General features: G+C 48.2%; 2 protein-coding genes across 4 annotated transcripts in view; one reads left to right on the top strand and one right to left on the bottom strand.

Moving 5' to 3' along the window:
* Positions 1-15,856, bottom strand: part of LOC137326140 (organic solute transporter subunit alpha-like) — a 36,478-nt gene extending 20,622 nt beyond the window's left edge. For 2 of the 3 annotated variants that reach the window (XM_067991008.1, XM_067991010.1), the window contains exons 1-2: positions 15,737-15,856; positions 3,274-3,450 (exon numbers count right to left, since the gene is read on the bottom strand). The gene's annotated coding sequence lies outside the window, so the exon portion shown is untranslated. Of the gene's footprint in view, positions 1-3,273; positions 3,451-6,523; positions 6,574-15,736 lie in introns of those variants that run through there. The other variant, XM_067991009.1, reaches the window with a different exon arrangement.
* Positions 15,857-16,632: 776 nt separating this feature from the next.
* lgals3b (lectin, galactoside binding soluble 3b) overlaps positions 16,633-23,196 on the top strand; it is a 21,814-nt gene continuing 15,250 nt past the window's right edge. The window contains exons 1-2 of the mRNA XM_067991579.1: positions 16,633-16,713; positions 17,833-17,868. Of these exons, the coding sequence (XP_067847680.1) occupies positions 17,866-17,868 (3 nt within the window). The 5' untranslated portion in view covers positions 16,633-16,713; positions 17,833-17,865. The remainder of the gene's footprint in view (positions 16,714-17,832; positions 17,869-23,196) is intronic.

The raw sequence follows: 23,196 nt of genomic DNA, 5'->3' as shown, positions 1-23,196 counted from the left end.
AGAAATGGTCAAATTAAACTACCCATAAGGCAGAGGGATATAGCTAACATAAGAACAAGAGAAATAGGAGCAGGAGTAGGCCATACAGCTCCTCGAGCCTGCTCCACCATCCAATAAGATCATGGCTGATCTTCCATCTCAACGCCACTTTCCCACCCAATCCCCATAGCCCTTGATTCCCTTAGAGTCCAAAACTCTATCGATCTCAGTCTTGAATATACTCAACAACTGAGCATCCACAGCCCTCTAGGGTAAAGAATTCCCAAGAAGAAATTTCTCCTCATCTCAGTCCTAAATGGCCGACCCCTTATCCTGAAACTATACCCCCTAGTTCTGGACTCTCCAACCAGAAGAAACAACCTCACAGCATCTACCCTGTCAAGCCCTCTCAGAATCTTATGTGTTTCAATGAGATCACCTCTCATTCTTCTGAACTCCAGAGAGTATAGGCCCATTCTACTCAATCTCTCCTGATAGGACAACTCTCTCAATCTAGTGAACGTTCGTTGCACCGCCTCTAAGACAAGTATATCCTCCCTTAGGTAAGGAGACTAAAACTGTACTCCAGGTGTGTTACTTAACATTTGTACTCCAACCCACTTGCAATAAAGGCCAACTTACCATTTGCCTTCCTAATTGCTTGCTGTATCTGCATGTTAACCTTTTGTGTTTCATGTACAAGGACACCCAAATAGTTTCTGACCATTTAAAAAATATTCTATTTTTCTATTCTTCCTATCAAAGTGAATAACCTCACATTTCCCCACATTATACTCCATCTGCCTCCTTCTTGCCCACTCACTTAACCTATCTATATCCCTTTGCTGACACTTTTTGTCCTCCTCACAGCTTACTTTCCCACAAAGGATGCTCCTGAAACTTGAAACAGACTGCTGTATAAACAAGGCTTTGAGGAAGTTTGGATGCTGATAAGGGAGGCCTACACATTCCATAGTCTGGAACAATTAAGATAAAAGACAGGGAGCTGTGAACAACAATTTTGTGTACGTGATGAGTACAGTATAAGAATGTGGCTTTAGACAGCTTAGGCTTGTAAAGGTTCAGGGCTTGGATCTACCCGAGGAAAGAATAGAGTAATTGTTGTTTCTTTTCGTGTATGCTGTTGCTCGAACATTGTGTATACTAAGACCAATATTAAGACTTGTTGTCACACAATAAACAAACTAGTTGCAACCACATTCGGTGTCAGATTTGAATTTTCTTACAGATGCATCAGCAGAATATAAAATTTGCTGCTGCTTAAGAGTCCTATGGCAGCACTGCATCAACAGCCATGGCACAGAGGCTAGGAAGAATTTTAAAGAGTCTGACATCAATGTTTTGCTGACAGAGATACAAAGCAAGAGGGACTGACTGTTTGGGCTGGAGAGCAGATCTCTGAGACAGGAACCAAGGCAATGTGAAGGGAAAGTGCCTCATCCCCAACACCCAGGACTCCTCTGCAATGTCACAAAAAATGTAATAATCTAATCAGAGAAACAAATTTAAAGTACCTATGAACTATAATATTTCCCTACATTCCAGGTGCATGTGGCTTAAATGAACTGAATTTAAAGTTCAGTGAGACCTCAGTGTTGACCCAGAAAGTACTAAGAACTGTAAAAAGGGAATGAGAAAAAAACCTACAAGGGATATCAAGGACAACACTAAAGGTTTTTACACAAATACAACAACAACTACTACTACTACTACTACTACTTGCATTTATATAGCACTTTTAACGTAATTAAATATCCCAAGGCGGTTCACAGGTGTGTTATCAAACAAACTTTGACACTGAACCACAAAGGAGATATTAGGACAGGTGACCAAAAGCTTGGTCAAAGAGGTAGCTTTTAAGGAGTGTCTTGAAGGAGGAGAGAGAGGTAGAGAGGCGGAGAGGTTTACCAGGAATTCCAGAACTTAGGGCCTAGGCAGCTGAAAGTACGGCCGCCAATGGTGGAACGATTTAAATCGAGGATGCGCAAGAGGCAAGAATTGGAGGAATGCAGAGATCTAGGAGGGTTGTAGGGCTGGAGAAGGTTACAGAGTTAGGGAGGGGCAAGGCCAAGAAGGGATTTGAAAACAAGGATGAGAATTTTAAAATCAAGGTGTTCCTGCACCGTAGGTGGAAGTGGGCAGTTACGGAGGTGGAAGTAGGCAGTCGTGGTGATGGAATGGAAGATGTGGTGATATGGTTGGACGCTCATCTCAGGGTCAAATAGGATGCCAAGGTTGCGAATGGTCTGGTTCAGCCCCAGACAGTGGCCATGGAGAGGGATGGAGTTTGTGGCGAGGACCAAAGCCAATAGCTTTGGTTTTCCCAATATTTAGTTGGAGGAAATTTTTGGTCATCCAGTACTGAATATTGGACAAGCAGTGTGTTCTTCTGGCCAGTCGGCTCCTCCTGCTGTGGTTCAGCTATTGGGTTCCACACAGTGCGAGCCTCCCCAACTTGACATTAGCATCACGTTGCGGCAACGCTGGCATCATCAGGCCATGAGTTTTGAATTTAAAGTAGACCCTTGCCTGCCTGTAGTGGAAGTCTCAGCCAACTTGAAAGTTGGCGAAGGTGAAATAGCATCAGGCTGGTCGGTCGACTCAGCCTCCCCCTGAACTCTCCATTCCTCTCAATCTGGCTACTTGTACATCCTGCCACCCAACCCCCCCCCCCCCTGCCCCTCCCTACCATTGGGGTCTGTGACTTCAGCTGCCCATGCTCTGGAATTACCTCCCTAATGCCCTCCATCTCTGCACCTTTCCCTCCTTCTTTAAGATCCTCCTTAATATACACCGCTTTGACCAAGCTTTTGGTCACCCTTCCTAATAGCTTCTTCTTTGGCTATTATTTATTTATTATGCCTCTGTAAAACACCTTGGGATGTTTTTCCATGATAAAGATGCTGTGAAATTCAAGTTGTAGATGTTTTGGTAACTGGCCACAAAAACATCATTTTACATGTCAGTGGCTATTAGACAGGAAGAAGCCATGGTGCGTCCATTGTGTGGCATTTCATGATGCCCACATTATTGGAAGAAGAATGGGTACAAAAACAGCACTATACCCTCCATCCATGGCCTCCGACCCCACTAAGAAACCCCTTCAAGAGCAAAGGACCACATCAGCCCAAAACACCTCAGCATTTCTTGCTGTTTCTTAGCCATCACCCCCAACCTTTACAGTGTGTCATGCAGCGTAGGCACAATGAATGTGTGTGTGCATAAGGACAATGGTTGTGTGCAGTACTTCAAATTGTACCTCCCAGAGCTTACCTTTGCTCTGCTCCTGATATCAGAAATCTTCTTCCTAATCAGCAGCCAGTATGAGGGGATTGGTTGACTGTATTGACTTGACCGGTGACCTCCCTCCTTATAGTTGGCACCTGTGCTTTTACTGAAGGATGGCCTTCAGTCCAGATAGCACCACTTCCTTTGATGTACTTCCTGTAACTGCAAAGAGAGCAGTGTTGCACAGTCATCTCTATCGTACCATTGTGAACAATTAGTCCACTACAGTCCACTTCTCTGTCAACACCACAACTTTCCCTTTTATGGCAAGAGATGCTGTTTTGTCACAAATCAGGATCTCTGGGGCCAGCGAGCTGGACCAACGTGGTCTTTTCTAATTCCGTGCATTCCTATGTTCCTAAGTGTGCTACAAGCCAAGTTCTCTGGACAAGCTTTTCATGCACCAGTTGCCTGTTCAAATTCAAGGGAAGGAACGTCTGTCGCAGTGTCTGTCTCAGTATCTGTCACAGTATCTGTCCCAGTATGTGTCTCAGTATCTGTCGCAGTATCTGTCGCAGTGTGTGTCTCAGTATGTGTCTCAGTATGTGTCACAGTATCTGTCGCAGTATCTGTCGCAGTATGTGTCGCAGTATCTGTCGTAGTATGTGTCGCGGTATGTGTCGTGGTATCTGTCGCGGTATGTGTCTTGGTATCTGTCGCAGTATCTGTCACAGTATGTGTCGCAGTATCTGTCGTAGTATGTGTCTCGGTATGTGTTGCGGTATGTGTCGTGGTATCTGTCGCGGTATGTGTCTCGGTATCTGTCGCGGTATCTGTCTCAGTATCTGTCGCAGTATGTGTCTCAGTATGTGTCTCAGTATGTGTCGCAGTATGTGTCGCAGTATGTGTCTCAGTATGTGTCGCAGTATCTGTCGCAGTATCTGCCTCAGTATCTGTCACAGTACCTGTCACAGTACCTGTCTCAGTATCTGTCGCGGTATGTGTCTCGGTATCTGTCGCGGTATCTGTCTCGGTATCTGTCGCAGTATGTGTCTCAGTATGTGTCGCAGTATCTGTCGCAGTATGTGTCTCAGTATGTGTCGCAGTATCTGTCGCAGTATCTGCCTCAGTATCTGTCACAGTACCTGTCACAGTACCTGCCTCAGTATCTGTCACAGTATCTGTCGCAGTATGTGTCTCAGTATCTGCCTCAGTAACTGTCACAGTATCTGCCTCAGTATCTGTCGCAGTATCTGTCGCAGTAGGGTGTCACAGTATCTGTCTCAGTATCTGTCACAGTATGTGTCTCAGTATCTGCCTCAGTATCTGTCACAGTATCTGCCTCAGTATCTGTCGCAGTATGTGTCTCAGTATCTGTCGCAGTATGTGTCGCAGTATGTGTCTCAGTATGTGTCGCAGTATCTGTCGCAGTATGTGTCTCAGTATCTGTCGCGGTATCTGTCTCGGTATCTGTCACAGTATCTGCCTCAGTATCTGTCGCAGTATCTGCCTCAGTATCTGCCTCAGTATCTGTCACAGTATCTGCCTCAGTATCTGTCTCAGTATGTGTCTCAGTATGTGTCACAGTATCTGTCTCAGTATGTGTCACAGTATCTGTCTCAGTATGTGTCACAGTATCTGTCTCAGTATCTGTCGCAGTATGTGTCTCAGCATCTGCCTCAGTATCTGTCACAGTATCTATCTCAGTATCTGCCTCAGCATCTGTCTCAGTATCTATCTCAGTATCTGCCTCAGCATCTGTCTCAGTATCTGTCTCAGTATCTGCCTCTGTATCTGCCTCAGTATCCTTCGCCTGTCCTGCTGTCACAGGTGCACCTGCGCCATGAGCCAACACAATCTCTTTTTTGCCTTTCTCACAAAATCGGGGCGAACACCTTCATATATTTTATTCCTGATTTGTTTTTTAAGCTTTCTTCTCTACCAAGTCCTGTAACATAAATATAGCAGTAATTACCTTTTAGCCTTGGTGCCATCAGTGAAAACGGAGATAATCCTCACTTTTCACTCTTGGCCTGAACAAGTGTAAGATTTCCAATCTCAGGTTAATTGTCAGCCCTTAGTGCTGGTTATACCATCAGATTGGTGCCAGATTACAACCATACTCTAGAATAACAATGATTCTGCTAACTAACAACTTTACCAGAATTCCAATGATTACTGGAAATTCCCAGAAAATAGATCAAACGACAATGCTTGAACACAAGTTCCATTGTAATTCAATAAGGTTCAATAATCACACTAGTAACATTCGATAATAAGCACCATATGAACACTTTTCTTTTTTAAAAAACAAAACAAGATGTGAGACAATTCCACTAGGGCCCCTTAATTGGGCCAATTAAGCTCAAATTCGCTACACTTCTGTGTTTGTTGAAAGGATACAATGCAAACTACTAATAAGAGAGCTTCTTTAGCCAGACACATTATTGCCTTAAATGCAATTTTTTTTGTCAAATTAATCTTATCTTTCATTATCTGACATAATTTTGCTGCTGCCTCTAAACAATAGGAGACATTATTGTACATGGAAATATCTTTGCTGCAATCGATTTTCAGTTATAAATGATTTTGTGTTCTATATTATAAAATTTTATGCCTTCGGTTGCTCTTTAGTACAACCTTTACAACTCTCAAAACACATAAGGCCGTGAAATTCCAAGAGGTTCATCTATTCTCCTGCCATAACTCTGGTCTAAGGCTGGTAGAACTCCAAAAAACAAACAGCAGAGACCCCGCGTAACCCAGTTACCTTGTTTGATAGATTATTCCAAATGTTTATCACCTTTTGAGTAGAGGGAGGACCTCGGCAGAATTTCAGGGCCAATATATCTTAGTCATTTCCAACCATCAATATTATACACAAGCACTGCCATAAACTGACTACTTGCTTTATCTAAAGGATTAAATCAGCACAAGAGTGTAAACCTTGAATATACTACTCAGCAGCAAAAATGCTGTGAATTAATCTGGTTCTTTTTTTTGCAGACTTTGTCCAAGGAAAAGTCAAGGGAGGTAATTTTAATCTAATCCACCTGGCGGGAAATTCATGGGTTCAGATTGGCTGCCTGTTTTACACCCTGTCCGATTTTACATTCCAATGGAAATGCCTAGTAGCATTTCGCCATGTAAGAAGTGAGCAACCATCTTCAGGGATATAGTTATGTTGAAAGATAGCGCAGGGTGAATCATCTTTGTTCTTTTTATTTACAGTGAAGGGTGGCAAAGTTTGTAAATTACTGTGAATACAGTTTTACGCTGAGTACTGTTTACTTACCTGTACTTTGTTAAATGAATTGCCTGTTGGTTTATAGCCTGAGTTTTGCTCTGATAGAGTGAACACTCAATCTGCCTATTGAAAATGATGAGAGAGAGCACCTGATGAAACACACAGCATCAGTGAGGGAGAGTAACTGAAAGTAACAGCAGAGAAGCACAACAGGAGGGAGGGAGGATTAGGGCCCAATGGGTAGCTGCGGTGGGATCTGCAGACTTAGACCAAACTGGGGCTACATACTAGCCTACACAGCTCTTTATGCAGTCCTTTGAGAATCCACAGAAGACCCTGCATGAAATGGTAGAGAACATACAGCAGTGTTCCTCCAATGGAGTAAGTGGCAACTCCAGAGAAACCTGTACAGAAGCCTTCAATGACAAATCATGCAAATGCTGATGTATCTTTGTTCACTACTACTGTGTCTTCTGTTATTGAGTCCTTGATCTCCAATTCACAAGAGACTCTCACTTCTGTTCTATAGAGGTAAGGGGATTGGCTTTAAAGGACCTTGATGGCAGGTTTCATGTTCTTTAATGGCAGCCAAGAATCTGTCCCCGCACAGATCCTTGGTCATCTAGGAGCAGCCAGCAACTAGAGTATGGCAGGAAAGAGACAGATGAGCATATGTACTGTCTGGTGATGACTTATCTGTCGTTCCTAGCCATCCCCTCAGAGGACTGCAAAAGAGACAGGTAAGTCACAAGGTCCCCATTGAGGAACAGCAATGTGCCAACACATTTTCTCCTTTATGGGGAAAATAAAAGTGTCAACATGTCAAACAAGGCTTCACTGACCTGCTTGATGATTGGTGGACCAACTTCTGACTAATGTGGCAAATGTCACCAGTGGTGGCTTGAAAAGATCCAGTGGCTGTAAGAGTTCAATGCTGTGGTGACTTTTACTGCAGGGCTGTTGCTGCTGCTGGATCTTGTCTGCAGGTCAGGCTCTAGAACACTGCGCAACTTGGTGACAGCCTCCCTTGAGACAGTGTCAGCAGGTATCTTCAGACAGGCCTAAATAGTTATACCTGGGTCAGAGAACGTAGCTCCTTGGCTGATTGTGGGTGGGCGCCAGACACCTGAGGTGCCATTGCTTCCTTCACTGGCACACCCACACTGAACAATGTGTGCTGAAGATTGGCAGCTGGTGACAGTAAGAATGCTGGGCCTGAAAGTCTGTGCAGATGGAGACGTGTTTTGCAGAAAACCAACAGTAAGCAGCACGAAAAAAATATTGCAGAACTACAATGCAGAAAGAGCCTTATGGGAAGTTACTACAGCTAGAATCACAATGGTTCCAAAATTTGTTGGTCCCAGTTTTGGGAGAGGGCTTCTTCCTGCACTCATCATGGAGTGTCCATTGGATGTAGAGCTGAACTGTAGAAGACCATGCAGAATTCATTGCAACATTGATTTGAATAAATTACCATCATTTTTGGGAGCTGTAATGAAGCTGGTGCATACTCTCAGCACAGCCTGAAAAACTCCTTAAACCTTGTTGAATCTGTTTTTCTATGCTGCAAGTGCTTGGGTCTACCAGCCCATTTCTACACTGCTCTTGTTGCAGGTGTGGTGCTCCGCCCACCATGCAATTTTGGGGAATAGGTCCCTAACTTTCCAAGCTTTCAACCTTTTTCCCCTCTAACATATAGGACTTAGGATCTAATTTGTAAATAGTAACTATATGCAACTTTGTTGGAAACCTGTTGTGATGCAACAGGGATTTTTAAAAATAAATCCTACATTTTGAAGGGACTTCCTGACAATATAAGTGGCATGCAAATGAGTGGAAGTTATACGAAACTTGAATCTGTACAGTATTGTGACTTCTACTTGAAGGGAAAAAATTTACAAGGTTGTGGGGAAAGAGCAGGGGAATGGGACTAAATGGATTGCTCTTACAAAGAGCCGGCACAGGCACGATGGGCCAAATGGCCTCCTCCTGTGCTGTACCTACTATGATTCTAAAACAAAGCAACTGAAAATGACTGTTCTGTTCCCAATAGCAAATTTTACAATAAAAGAAGACAGCCTTAATAAGTAAAACTGTATAACAAGAGTACAGTTGGCATTCCCGGTGATAAAAGAAGACGTGAGGGGTATAAACGTAGGTGTTTCCTACCCCACCTCCCCCAACCAAGGAAATAAAATATGTACCACATCTATAATTACATGCAGTGCTTTACAGGTCTTGGTGCCGCTGATGGATCTACTTTTGAACGCCTTGAGACACACATGAATCGTACCGTGCCAGATAATAGTGCCATGGTGTCAGTATTTTTCCTCTGTTTAATGTACTGCTGCTGCTTCACCTCAGGCTGTTTCTGCTAAGTCTGATCCAAATTGGACACACACAGACAAAGATAATTGGCACCTCCACCTTGGCAATAATACAACGCCTCTATTTCCACAGTCAGTAAAGTGCAAATCAGTCCCATGCTGACAACTTCCAGGAATATTGATTTCTTACCAAGTTTTTCTTAAATTCTATGTGAATTGTTACTTCTAGCTAAACTGAAAGCACTCTGTCCATTCTATACATGTGCTTTAGTACTGTCAAGACAAAAGCAAAACTGATTTTACTGCACTGCCTGAAAGTGGTAACAAGTATTTATGTCGAACATGATTAAAGAACAATAATTCCCGGTACAATCTGAAAAGTGTTGGTAGGTAGTGATGGGTAGTAACTGATGAGAGTGAGTAGGGTCAGGTGGAACACCAGTTTTACACCCCGCCCAATATTACTTTTCATTGACTTCATTAAAGGATCAGTGGCCAAAAGAAATAATTTAGTAACATATTTGCAACAAGTGACAACTCCCGCTACACTGTTAAAGCTACCATAATAAAAACAGAAAATGCTGGAAATACTCAGCAGGTCAGGCAGTATCTGTGGAGACAGAAAGAGAGTTAACATTTCAGGTCGACAGCCTTTCGTCAGTACTGCCAACCTGTTTCCCCGATTAATACTTGAATACCTGTTTATTATTTAATAAATGAGTTAATGCTTCCTTCTTTAGTGGCCCATTAACGAACATGTCCAAACCAACAGAATAAAATGTAATGGTAGGATTGAATAAGTTGAGTATGTTGATCCAAACCAAATTTAGAAAAGTAATATTAAAAAAAAATCAAACAATTCAAAAAAATCAAACGTCTTCCGTTTATCTGGCTCTCCCCTGATCCAACGGAAATGAGGAGGAATTTCTTCTCCCAGAGGGTCGTGAATCTTTGGAATTCTTTACCCCAAAAAGCTGTGGAGGCTGAGTCATTGAATACATTCAAGGCTGAGTTGGACAAATTTTTAATCAGCAAGGGAGTCAAAGGATATGGGGAAAAGGCGGGAAAGTGGAGTTGATGTAAAAATCAGATCAGCCATGATCTCATTGAATGGCGGAGCAGGCTCGAGGGGCGAATGGCCTACTCCTGCTCCTATCTCTTATGGTCTTATGGTCTAATTTCATTACATCAAGAGTGCTCCAGGAACCAGTCAATGCTTTCAGGCGAGATGGGGGGAAAACTGGCAAGAAAAAAGTACTTTAAAATATTAGTAGATCTTGTGTGGCATTGTTCTTGACCTCTGTATTTTTTTTATTTGTTCAAATAGAAAAAGGGTTATTTTTCAGTTGCTGGCAAGGCCGGCATTTACTGCCCATCCCTAATTGCCCTTGAGAAGGTGGTGGTGAGCTGCCTTCTTGAACCGCTGCAGTCCGTGTGGTGACGGTTCTCCCACAGTGCTGTTAGGAAGGGAGTTCCAGGATTTTGACCCTGTATCACCTGTTCTATCCTTGTGATATGTCTGTCTGTGCGTGTTTCTCTGTTGTTAACTTGTATCTCTCTCTGCTGATCTCTTTCCTTGTGTCTTATCTGTATGCCTTTGTCAGTGCAATATTTATGCCTTTCTTTCCGCAATCTACCTCTCGTCTATTTTTCTGTGTTTATCTTTATCTGTGACGTCTTCCGTTTATTTGGCTCTCCCCCGATCTCTGCGGCATCTGTTGCCTCTCACTGTCCTCCATATCTCCGATATTCATAGAATCATAGCGGTACAGAAGGAGGCCATTCGGCCCATCGTGTCTGTGCCAGCCAAAAAAGAGCTATCCAGCCTAATCCCACTTTCCAGCTCTTGGTCCCGTAGTCTTGTAGGTTACAGCACTTCAGGTGTATATCCAAGTACCCTTTAAATGCGAAGAGGGTTTCTACCTCTACCACCCTTTCAGGCAGTGAGTTCCAGACCCCCACCACCCTTTGGGTGAAAAAATTTCTTCTCAACTTCTACCAATTACTTTAAAATCTATGCCCTCTGGTTATTGCCCTCTCTGCTAAGGGAAATAGGTCCTTCCTATCCACTCTATCTAGGCCCCTCATAATTTTATTCACCTCAATTAAATCTCCCCTCAGCCTCCCCTGTTCCAAAGAAAACAACCCCAGCCTGTCCGATCTTTCCTCATAGCTAAAATTCTTTAGTCCTGGCAACACCCTCATAAATCTCCTCTGTACCCTCTCTAGTGCAATCACATCTTTCCTGTAATGTGGTGACCAGAACTGTGCGCGGTACTCAAGCTGTGGCCTAACTAGTGTTTTATACAGTTCTAGCATTACCTCCCTGATCTTATATTCTATGCCTCAGCTAATAAAGGAAAGTATCCTGTAGGTCTCCTTAACCATCTTATCTACCTGTCCTGCTAACTTCAGGGATCTGTGGATATGCACTCCAAGGTCCTTCTGTTCCTCGATACTTCTCAGTATCCTCCCATTTATTGTGTATTCCCTTGTCTTGTTTGCCCTTCCCAAATGCATTACCTCACACTTCTCCGGACTGAATTCCATTTGCCACTTTTCTGCCCACCTGACCAGTCCACTGACATCATCCTGCTTCAGCTTCCTTGCTCACTATCAACCACACGGCCAATTTTTGTATCATCTGCAAACTTCTTAATCATGCCCCCTACATTTAAGTCGAAATCATTGATATATATACCAGAAAAAGCAAGGGACCTAGTACTGAGCCCTGCAGAACCCCACTGGCAACAGCCTTCCAGTCACAAAAACACCCGTCAACCATTACCCTTTGCTTCCTGCCAATGAGCCAATTTTGGATCCGACTTGCCACTTTCCCTTGGATCCCATGGGCTTTTACTTTTCTGACCAGTCTGCCATGTGGGGCCTTGTCAAAATCCTTGCTAAAATCTATGTAGACTACATCAAACGCGCTACCCTCATCAACTCTCCTTGTTGCCTCCTCAAAAAATTCAGTCAAGTTAGTCAGACACGACCTTCCCATAACAAATCCATGCTGACTTTCCTTGATTAATCTGTGCCTTCGTTTAATATTGTTTACCATCTCTCTTTATTTACGTTGATCTCTCTTTCCTGCATTTGTCACTTCATGATATGTTCTGTCTGTGCACTGTTACTGCCACTCATCCTTCAGCATCCACCTCTGCCCTCGTCTCCCCTTGTCTCTTTCTGCTCCCATTTCTCCCTTTGTGACTCTATCTGTACTGGCATTCTTTATGTCTGGCATGTCTCCATATCCACATTTTTGTTCACCCCCAGCCAACGTCTGTGGCCTCACTCCCGATATCGCTATCCTCTAAGACGGTCAGGCTGGAATGACCGTAAAAAGGGGGAGGCCACGTTTCCTTAGGACAGGTGAACTGAAATGGCCAAAGAGCGAGCCAGGATCAGGCACCAATATGGTGTGGTTAGCAGAGGCAAAGAAAAGGTGCAGTAGAATTGCTGGGGGCAGGATATGCCATGAACAGCCAAAAAATTTTTAACTAAATGGGAGGAGTGACAAACATATAGAAGAAGGGAGAACTGTGATGGACCAGTGGACTGGGTCAGAGATGGAAATTATTTATTTATTTATTTTAGTGGCGCCAGCAAATGTATTAAAATATTGATATTGAGAAAAACTCAGGGCGTCCAGGAGGATTAAAAATGTAATGGGGAGTAGGCGGCAATTGCTGCAAAATGTTGAAGCTAAGAAAATGATAGGCAGACCTGGGTCACCACTGGTGGAAGGACTGAAAGGCAATGACAGGTAAGTGTAAAGATAATTTTAACTGGTGTTACAGCTTGTCTATTAAAAGTAACATAACCAGTTACCAAGTATCACAAGTCATGACAAAATTATGACACAGAAGAAAGGCTAACTAATATATTAGTTAAAAAGGAACAACATTAAAGTTAAAATTTAAAAAATAGAAAAAGGGTTATTTTTCAGTGTTACAATGTCTGAGTCAAAACCTTACATAACTGGTTGATCAGGAGTCAGAAATTTCCAAGAGTCTGAGAGCTAATCCTGGAACATCGGGATGAATGAACAAGTGTTAGTAATTCTCATATATTCCACTATGACTCAAATCAACACCTGATCACAGAAACCATAATAAATAGGTTTAAGCATTCCAACTTGTTCATGAAAATCACCAGTAACTACTTGAGTCACGTCAACTTAATCTTTTTGAATACCCACTTTATTAAACAAGTCATAACTCACCAATGCATTTCCAGCATTGAATTGCCTGCTCTGCTCATATGTTGATTGCACCAGATCCAATAGTTATTTTCTCACCCAATCACTAACCCAATCAGTAATGTTATCACATTTGATTTTGGGAACATAGTAAAGTTGTGTAGTGATCCTGAGTGTCTCAAAAACACGTGGAGTAAAATAAAGTGCTCATTTGAGAAAAGGACTATACATCTTTGGAGACTGCAGCCTTTCACCAAATCAGCAGAAATCAAGACTTGGCAGAAATGTTGTAATAGATCAGATTCACTTTAAGATGGTACATTTTGTTCAACCAGCAGCATCTCACAAATTTCTAATTATTCATTGTTGAATGCTCCTGTTTAATTTTTGCATGTTGCAATCTTCCTTAATTCTGCTCCTATCCTGAGCCTCGTCTCCATCCCTGTCAGTTTTTGGACATGTTGCAACCCTAGTTGTAAGTAATATCAACAGCTGAGAAAGATGTAAGGGGTAAATTTGACTTTATGTGACAGTGTAAAATGGGCGATAGCGAATCAGCAGCCTATTTTACATCTCTCCTGATCTTTATTTCCATTGAAGTCAATAGAAATAAAAATTAGGAGGGATGTAAAATGGGCTGCTGATTCGCTATCGCCCATTTTACACTATTGCACAAAGTCAAAATTACCCTGGTAATGTGTGAAGAATTGCTGTTGGTATTCTGTATGTATTTTTTGGATTAATGCTGAATGCTCCAGACCTCATTACAGCCTTGGTCCAAACATGGACAAAAGAGCTGAATTCCAGAGGTGAGGTGAGAGTGAGAGTGACTGCACTTGACATCAAGGCAGCATTTGACCGAGTGTGGCACCAAGGAGCCCTACTAAAATTGAAGTCAATGGGAATCAGGGGGAAAACTCTCCAGTGGCTAGAGTCGTACCTAGCACAAAGGAAGATGGTAGTGGTTGTTGGAGGCCAATCATCTCAACCCCAGGACATTGCTGCAGGAGTTCCTCAGGGCATTGTCCTAGGCCCAACAATCTTCAGCTGCTTCATCAATGACCTTCCCTCCATCATAAGGTCAGAAATGGGGATGTTCACTGATGATGGCACAGTGTTCAGTTCCATTCTCAACCCCTCAGATAATGAAGCAGTCCATGCCCGCATGCAGCAAGACCTGGACAACATCCAGGCTTGAGCTGATAAGTGGCAAGTAACATTCGCGCCAGACAAGTGCCAGGCAATGACCATCTCCAACAAGAGAGAGTCTAACCATCTCCCCTTGACATTCAACGGCATTACCATCGCCGAATCCCCCACCATCAACATCCTGGGGGTGACCATTGACCAGAAACTTAATTGGACCAGCCACATAAATACTGTGGCTACAAGAGCAGGTCAGAGGCTGGGTATTCTGTGGTGAGTAGCTCACCTCCTGACTCCCCAAAGCCTTTCCACCATCTACAAGGCACAAGTCAGGAGTGTGATGGAATACTCTCCATTTTCCTGGATGAATGCAGCTCCAACAACACTCAAAAAGCTTGACACCATCCAGGACAAATCAGCCTGCTTGATTGGCACCCCATCCACCACCCTAAACTTTCACTCCCTTCACCACCGGCGCACTGTGGCTGCAGTGTGTTACATTCAAAAGGATGCTCTGCAGCAACTCACCACTGCTTCTTCGACAGTAGCTCCCAAACCGCGACCTCTACCACCTAGAAGGACAAGAGCAGCAGGCACATGGGAACAACACCACCTGCACGTTCCCCTCCAAGTCACACACCATCCCGACTTGGAAATATATCGCCGTTCCTTCATTGTCGCTGGGTCAAAATCCTGGAACTCCCTTCCTAACAGCACTGTGGGAGAACCTTCACCACATGGACTGCAGTAGTTCAAGAAGGCTGCTCACCACCACCTTCTCAAGGGCAATTAGGGATGGGCAATAAATGCTGGCCTCGCCAGTGACGCCCACATCCAATGAACGAACAAAAAAATCACAAAAATCAAAGGGGAATGTGTAAATAATTATTTACAGAGATTGCATAAAATGTGGAATTCCCTGCTACAAGCCCTTGTTGAAGCAGAATCCATAAATCCTATTTAAAGCGAATTAGGTAGTTACCTGAAAAAGAGTATCAAATGGTGTGGGATGAGCAGGAGAATGGGATTAGACTAAACAGTAGCACAAACTTGATGGGGCAATTGATTTGATTCTGTGCTGTCACCCAGAAATTGCTCAGAGCGGTGAACGAACAGTGCTCACCACTCCTTAGATTTATACTAACCCACTAACTTAGTCTTTACTGGGTGCACTTCCTCTAATAGGAAGCGGAGACGAGCCCAGCGTTAACTCCAGTGAAGCTAGGACCCATGGGAGAAGCGAGAGGATCATTCTCTCCCCTCGCAATCAGACTGCAGCATTTTTGACAAGCCGGAACTTAAAATCCAGGAAGTGAAAGGTACAACACTAAAATCATTTGTAAAAACAGTTATAGAAAGCGAAAAAGAGAGGATAAGAAATAATCGAATTACATAAAAGAGAAAGAAGGGAAAAGAAAAAAAACCTAATCTTTTAATTTAATTTTTTTTTAAATGACCAAAATCTATTAAAATAAGGAGTAATGAGACGTCACATTTTTAGAAGTTAATTTTTCGTTGTTTGGCAGTCATTAAGACTTACTGTGCTGTTAAAACTTAGTTTGAACCTGATATTTTTAAGCATACCTGTTTTGTGGCAATATTAGTTACTTTCCATCTGGGCAAATGAGCAAGTTGGTGCTGGTTTATTGATTCCACTGATACCAGCCAGCAGTATCTCTTTAATTCGAATCTCTCATATCGCCCATGAACCCAGGAGGAGCAAGTTCCGGATTTCCGCGTTTCACTGCGCATATACAAACACCGGAACTTGCTCTTGGATTTGGCCACTATCAACTGCGAGTGCTGTTGAGCTCACTGTTCGTTTTTAATGCAATTTCTGGGCAATTTATATGATTCAATGTAGAGTCTAGGAGCAAAGGATAGTTTTCTTTGCAGTCTTTCAAACAAGGCTATAACATTATTGCTGTTGGCGTTGTTAAAACTATGCAAAACAAGAATTTCTCAAATATTGATGTTATAGTACCAGAATTATTGCTAGTTAAATGAGTTTCAAGACAAAACTAGTTACAACCTAGAACAGATTGCCAGATTCTGGTTGAGCTGCCACACATTCCCAACACTTATTATTTTTATTTCAGGTTCCAGGCGTTTTTTTAAAAAAAAGTTTCTTCGTTTAAATAGGCTGGTAACAGTAGCATATTTTTGCAACACTTAAAAACTTTCTATGAAGACGGCAACAATGTTATCAGCGGCCGATGTTGTCCGCCAGCCTTCTGAGTTGTGCACAGTAACTTCCGCAGTAATTTTCGGTTGACCGATCTGTTCTAAGAAATAATCCTCATAAATTCAACATGTATTGACATTTCCAGGCAACATATAACATTCAGAAATATGATTGCGATTTATCAGGAGGCTACTTCGCTTGGGCCACTTTGCCCCACGATTCAAAGACGGTTAAGTCACGATTTTGTTAATTTATTTCTAAAATAATGACATATCGAAATTGAGCGCTGCAGCCCCACCTAGATAATCTTTAGGGAAAGGCACGTTATGACTTTGACAGGGCGTCGGCAGAGTTTTAAAAAACTGTAATAAATGAGGTGTGTAGATCGCGCCATTTAAACCAGGACTCGGGCCAGGTACTGGGGTTTGGACCGGGACACGGGGCCGGGCACCGGGGGTTTGGACCGGGACACGGGGCCGGGTACTGGGGTTTGGACCGGGACACGGGGCCGGGCACCGGGGGTTTGGACCGGGACACGGGGCCGGGCACCGGGGGTTTGGACCGGGACACGGGGCCGGGCACCGGGGTTTGGACCGGGACACGGGGCCGGGTACTGGGGTTTGGACCGGGACACGGGGCCGGGCACCGGGGTTTGGACCGGGACACGGGGCCGGGCACCCGGGGTTTGGACCGGGACACGGGGCCGGGCACCGGGGTTTGGACCGGGACATCGGGCACGGCACCGGGGTTTGGACCGGGACATCGGGCCGGGCACCGGGGGTTTGGACCGGGACATCGGGCCGGGCACCGGGGGTTTGGACCGGGACACGGGGCACGGCACCGGGGGTTTGGACCGGGACACGGGGCCGGGCACCGGGGGTTTGGACCGGGACAGGGGGCACGGCACCGGGGGTTTGGACCGGGACACGGGGCCGGGCACCGGGGGGTTTGGACCGGGACAAGGACCGGGCACCGGGGGGTTTGAAGTGGGGGTCGGGGTCGGACTGGGGTCTGAGGTGGGGGTCGGGCCGGGGACTGGGGTCTGAGGTGGGGGTCGGGGTCGGGCCGGGGACTGGGGTCCGAGGTGGGGGTGGTGGTCGGGCCGGGGACTGGGGTCCGAGGTGGGGGTTGGGGTCGGGCCGGGGACTGGGGTCCGAGGTGGGGGTGGTGGTCGGGCCGGAGACTGGGGTCCGAGGTGGGGGTTGGGGTCGGGCAGGGGACTGGGGTCTGAGGTGGGGGTGGGGGTCGGGCCGGGGACTGGGGTCTGAGGTGGGGGTGGGGGTCGGGCCGGGGACTGGGGTGCGGGGAACAGCGCCGTAACTCTCTAACACGGTCAAATAGTGGAAGTTTGTGGTGATGAGTTTGATGTCGGGAAGGGACTGGACATCACCCGCTCATTGCTCCGGGTCCGGCCAGGGCTGGTGTTCGGGACTTGTTGCTCCAGGTTTTCCGGTCACTGCCGTCATTTGATATTTTCGTCTCTTTCTCGATTCAGATTTTTTCTCTCTTCGTCACCGTCATCAGAATCATGGTAAGAAATGTCCAAACTTTACTGCTGGACTGATCTTAGAATAGTTCAGAAATTAGATTTAAAACATTTATTAGCGAGAGCAGTTTGACTGTTGAGGAGTCTCTCGCTGGCCAAGCGGCTGACATTCCCCCCTCTCTGTTCCTTGGGCATGATGTGGAGATGCCGGTGATGGACTGGGGTGGACAGTTTTATTTTAAATCACAAGCTTTCGGAGCTTACCTCCTTCGTCAGGTAAGCCCCGAAAGCTTGTGATTTAAAATAAAACTGTTGGACTATAACCTGGTGTTGTGCAAGTCCTTACATTTTTCTTGGGCATGCCAGAGGTTGTCTGATGGAAGAAGGATTTTCATTTATATAGCGCCTTTCACAACCTCAGGATGTCCCAAAGAGCTTTACAGCCATTGAAGTACTTTTAAAGTGTAGTCACTGTTGTAATGTAGGTAATAGAAGGGAAATTTTAGATTGATATTTAGGAATGAAAACCCTGTGAGGAGGGTGAAGATTCCAGCTTGATTATCAGTGTGAAGGAAAAGCAAAATACCACAGATCCTGGAAATCTGAAATAAAAACAGAAAATACTAGAAACACTCAGGCAGCATCGTGGGGAGAACGGACAAGTTAGTTCATGTTTCAGGTGTGAACCCTTGGTCAGAACATCTGGTTGAGTGTTTCCAGCAGTTTTTGTTCTGTTTTTAATTACCGATGTGTTTGCTGAAGGCTATTCTATGATTATTTTAACTTGAAGTACCAGATCATGGGTGGTCCAGGGCTATAAGTTTTATAGGGATTTGACCTATAAGGTAGATTTTTAAAATATAAACCCAGAAAAAGGAGGAGATGAATACTAATGTGCTGAAAATACTCCTGTCAACAGTGACACATCTTTTAAGCACATACTTTATTCTGCATACAAGCAGCTGTACAACTAGAGCAACAAACATTATTAAAAAATCTGTGTCACTACCATGCACATTGTGTCTGTGCTTGAACAAATGCCACAAAATGTAATTCTGGACTATCTTCTCACACCACCAAAGGGTCATACTGCTGAAGCTATGTACAGTAGTGCACCCTGATTGTGCATAGGTTTGGGGGGGGGGGGATTTCTTACTTGCATTAAACTTGTTGTATGTTGTAAATAATACGAGCTGCAGTTTCTGTTTCTATAGAAACCACCTTGTTATATGACAGGGCACTTTCCACAGTTGCAATTATGATTTTTTTTTAGGCAGTTGCTACCTTTCTCTAGTGGCTGAGAAAAATGGCTACAAACCAACAGGAACATTGCAGCTTTACAGATATTTATGGATTGACAGTTACCGTGATACTTGTTACACACCCATTCTAGGTATCTGGTTCTACCCACATTCCAGAAAAGACAAAGCAAATGGTTTAGAATGCCAAATGTTTGATCATCGTTATATTGTCCATATTAAGCAGTAAACGAGCAGGGCAAAGTTGCAACCTATGCAGTATTTTACCTGGAGTGCTTAATACTTTCTCACTCTTTCTTTGTCGTTCTCTCCCCCTTTCACTTTCTCACCCCCATTCCCTCTCCCTCTCACCCCCTTTCCCTCGCCCTCTCCTTTCTCTTTGCCCCTTTCTCTCTCTCTCTCTCCCTCCCTCCCCCTTTCTCTCTCTCTCTCCCTCTCTCCCTCCCCCTTTCTCTCTCTCTCTCCCCCTTTCTCTCTCCCTCCCTCCCCCCTCCCTCCCTCCCCCCCCCCTCCCTCCCTCCCCCCTCCCTCCCTCCCCCCTTCCTCCCCCCTCCCTCCCTCCCCCCCCCTCCCTCCCTCCCCCCCCCCTCCCTCCCTCCCCCCTTCCTCCCCCCTCCCTCCCTCCCCCCTCCCTCCCTCCCCACTCCCCCCTCCCCCGTCCCCCCCTCCCCCCTCCCCCGTCCCCCCCTCCCCCCTCCCCCCTCCCCCGTCCCCCCCTCCCCCGTCCCCCGTCCCCCCTCCCCCCCTCCCCCGTCCCCCCTCCCCCGTCCCCCCTCCCCCGTCCCCCCTCCCCCGTCCCCTTTCTCTCTCTCTCCCTCCCTCCCCTTTCTCTCTCTCTCCCTCCCTCCCCTTTCTCTCTCTCTCCCTCCCTCCCCTTTCTCTCTCTCTCCCTCCCCCTTTCTCTCTCCCTCCCCCTTTCTCTCTCTCTCCCTCCCCCTTTCTCTCTCTTTCTCCCTCCCTCCCCGATCTCTCTCTCTCCCTCCCCCTTCTCCCTCTTTCTCCCTCCCTCCCCCTTTCGCTCCCTCCCTACCCCTTTCGCTCCCTCCCTCCCCCTTTCGCTTCCTCCCTCCCCCTTTCGCTCCCTCCTCCCCCTTTCGCTCCCCTCCCTCCCCCTTTCGCTCCCTCCCGCCCCCTTTCGCTCCCTCCCCCCCCCCGTTCGCTCTCTCCCCCCCCCCCGTTCGCTCTCTCCCCCCCCCCGTTCGCTCTCTCCCCCCCCCCCCGTTCGCTCTCATCCCCCCCCCCGTTCGCTCTCTCCCCCCCCCGTTCGCTCTCTCCCCCCCGCGTTCGCTCTCTCCCCCCCCCCGTTCGCTCTCTCCCCCCCCCGTTCGCTCTCTCCCCCCCCCGTTCGCTCTCTCCCCCCCCCGTTCGCTCTCTCCCCCCCCCGTTCGCTCTCTCCCCCCCCCGTTCGCTCTCTCCCCCCCCCCGTTCGCTCTCTCCCCCCCCCGTTCGCTCTCTCCCCCCCCCCCGTTCGCTCTCTCCCCCCCCCCGTTCGCTCTCTCCCCCCCCCGTTCGCTCTCTCCCCCCCCCCGTTCGCTCTCTCCCCCCCCCCGTTCGCTCTCTCCCCCCCCGTTCGCTCTCTCCCCCCCCCGTTCGCTCTCTCCCTCCCCCCGTTCGCTCTCTCCCTCCCCCGTTCTCTCGCTCCCTCCCTCCCCCGTTCGCTCTCTCCCTCCCCCGTTCGCTCTCTCCCTCCCCCGTTCTCTCGCTCCCTCCCTCCCTCCCCTATCTCTCTCTTTCTCCCTCCCTCCCCTTTCTCTCACTTACTCCCTCCCTCCCCCTTTCTCTCTCTCTCTCTCTCCCTCCCTCCCCCTTTCTCTCTCTCTCTCTCTCCCTCCCTCCCCCTTTCTCTCTCTCTCTCCCTCCCTCCCCCTTTCTCTCTCTCTCTCTCTCCCTCCCTCCCCCTTTCTCTCTCTCTCTCTCTCCCCCTATCTCTCTCTCTCTCCCCCTCCTCCCTCCCCCTTTCTCTCTCTCTCTCCCTCCCTCCCCCTTTCTCTCTCTCTCTCCCTCCCTCCCCCTTTCTCTCTCTCTCTCCCTCCCTCCCCCTTTCTCTCTCTCTCTCCCTCCCTCCCCCCCTATCTCTCCCTCCCTCCCCCCTTTCTCTCCCTCCCCCCCTTTCTCTCCCTCCCCCCCCTTTCTCTCCCTCCCCCCCCTTTCTCTCCCTCCCCCCCTTTCTCTCCCTCCCCCCCTTTCTCTCCCTCCCCCCCTTTCTCTCCCTCCCCCCCTCTCTCTCCCTCCCCCCCTTTCTCTCCCTCCCCCCCCCTTTCTCTCCCTCCCCCCCTTTCTCTCCCTCCCCCCTTTCTCTCCCTCCCCCCCCTTTCTCTCCCTCCCCCCCTTTCTCTCCCTCCCCCCCTTTCTCTCCCTCCCCCCCTTTCTCTCCCTCCCCCCCTTTCTCTCCCTCCCCCCTTTCTCTCCCTCCCCCCCGCCTTTCTCTCCCTCCCCCCCACTTTCTCCCCCTCCCCCCCCCTTTCTCTCCCCCCTCCCCCCCCTCCCCCCCCTCACCCCCTCACCCCCTCCCCCCTCTCCCCCCCCTCCCCCCTCCCCTTTCTCTCTCTCCCTCCCCTTTCTCTCTCTCCCTCCCCTTTCTCTCTCTCTCCCTCCCCCTTTCTCTCTCTTTCTCCCTCCCTCCCCGATCTCTCTCTCTCCCTCCCCCTTCTCCCTCTTTCTCCCTCCCTCCCCCTTTCGCTCTCTCCCTCCCCCTTTCGCTCTCTCCCTCCCCCTTTCGCTCTCTCCCTCCCCTTTCGCTCTCTCCCTCCCCCTTTCGCTCTCTCCCTCCCCCTTTCGCTCTCTCCCCCCCCTTCGCTCTCTCCCCCCCCTTTCGCTCTCTCCCCCCCTTTCGCTCTCTCCCCCCCCCGTTCGCTCTCTCCCCCCCCCGTTCGCTCTCTCCCCCCCCCGTTCGCTCTCTCCCCCCCCGTTCTCGCTCTCGCCCTCCCCCGTTCGCTCTCGCCCTCCCCCGTTCGCTCTCGCCCTCCCCCGTTCGCTCTCTCCCTCCCCCGTTCGCTCTCTCCCCCCCCCGTTCGCTCTCTCCCCCCCCCCGTTCGCTCTCTCCCCCCCCCGTTCGCTCTCTCCCTCCCCCGTTCGCTCTCTCCCTCCCCCGTTCGCTCTCTCCCTCCCCCGTTCGCTCTCTCCCTCCCCCGTTCGCTCTCTCCCTCCCCCGTTCGCTCTCTCCCTCCCCCGTTCGCTCTCTCCCTCCCCGTTCGCTCTCTCCCTCCCCCGTTCGCTCTCTCCCTCCCCCGTTCGCTCTCTCCTCCCCCGTTCGCTCTCTCCCTCCCCCGTTCGCTCTCTCCCTCCCCCGTTCGCTCTCTCCCTCCCCCGTTCGCTCTCTCCCTCCCCCGTTCGCTCTCTCCCTCCCCCGTTCGCTCTCTCCCTCCCCCGTTCGCTCTCTCCCTCCCCGTTCGCTCTCTTCCCTCCCCCGTTCGCTCTCTCCCTCCCCCGTTCGCTCTCTCCCTCCCCCGTTCGCTCTCTCCCTCCCCCGTTCGCTCTCTCCCTCCCCCGTTCGCTCTCTCCCTCCCCCGTTCGCTCTCTCCCTCCCCCGTTCGCTCTCTCCCTCCCCCGTTCGCTCTCTCCCTCCCCCGTTCGCTCTCTCCCTCCCCCGTTCGCTCTCTCCCTCCCCCGTTCGCTCTCTCCCTCCCCCGTTCGCTCTCTCCCTCCCCCGTTCGCTCTCTCCCTCCCCCGTTCGCTCTCTCCCTCCCCCGTTCGCTCTCTCCCTCCCCCGTTCGCTCTCTCCCTCCCCCGTTCGCTCTCTCCCTCCCCCGTTCGCTCTCTCCCTCCCCCGTTCGCTCTCTCCCTCCCCCTTTCTCTCGCTCCCTCCCCCTTTCTCTCGCTCCCTCCCCCTTTCTCTCGCTCCCTCCCCCTTCCTCCCTCCCCCTTTCTCTCTCTCTCTCCCTCCCTCCCCCTTTCTCTCTCTCTCTCCCTCCCCCTTTCTCTCTCTCTCTCCTCCCCCTTTCTCTCTCTCTCTCCCTCCCCCTTTCTCTCTCTCTCTCCCTCCCCCTTTCTCTCCCTCCCCCCCTATCTCTCCCTCCCCCCCTATCTCTCCCTCCCCCCCTTTCTCTCCCTCCCCCCCTTTCTCTCCCTCCCCCCCTTTCTCTCTCTCCCCCCCTTTCTCTCTCTCCCTCCCCCA

This window comes from Heptranchias perlo, chromosome 10, assembly GCF_035084215.1.
Source record: "Heptranchias perlo isolate sHepPer1 chromosome 10, sHepPer1.hap1, whole genome shotgun sequence".
Classification (NCBI taxonomy): domain Eukaryota; kingdom Metazoa; phylum Chordata; class Chondrichthyes; order Hexanchiformes; family Hexanchidae; genus Heptranchias; species Heptranchias perlo.
Note: the sequence above shows the minus strand (reverse complement) of the source record. Positions and strands in the feature narration are given on the sequence as shown.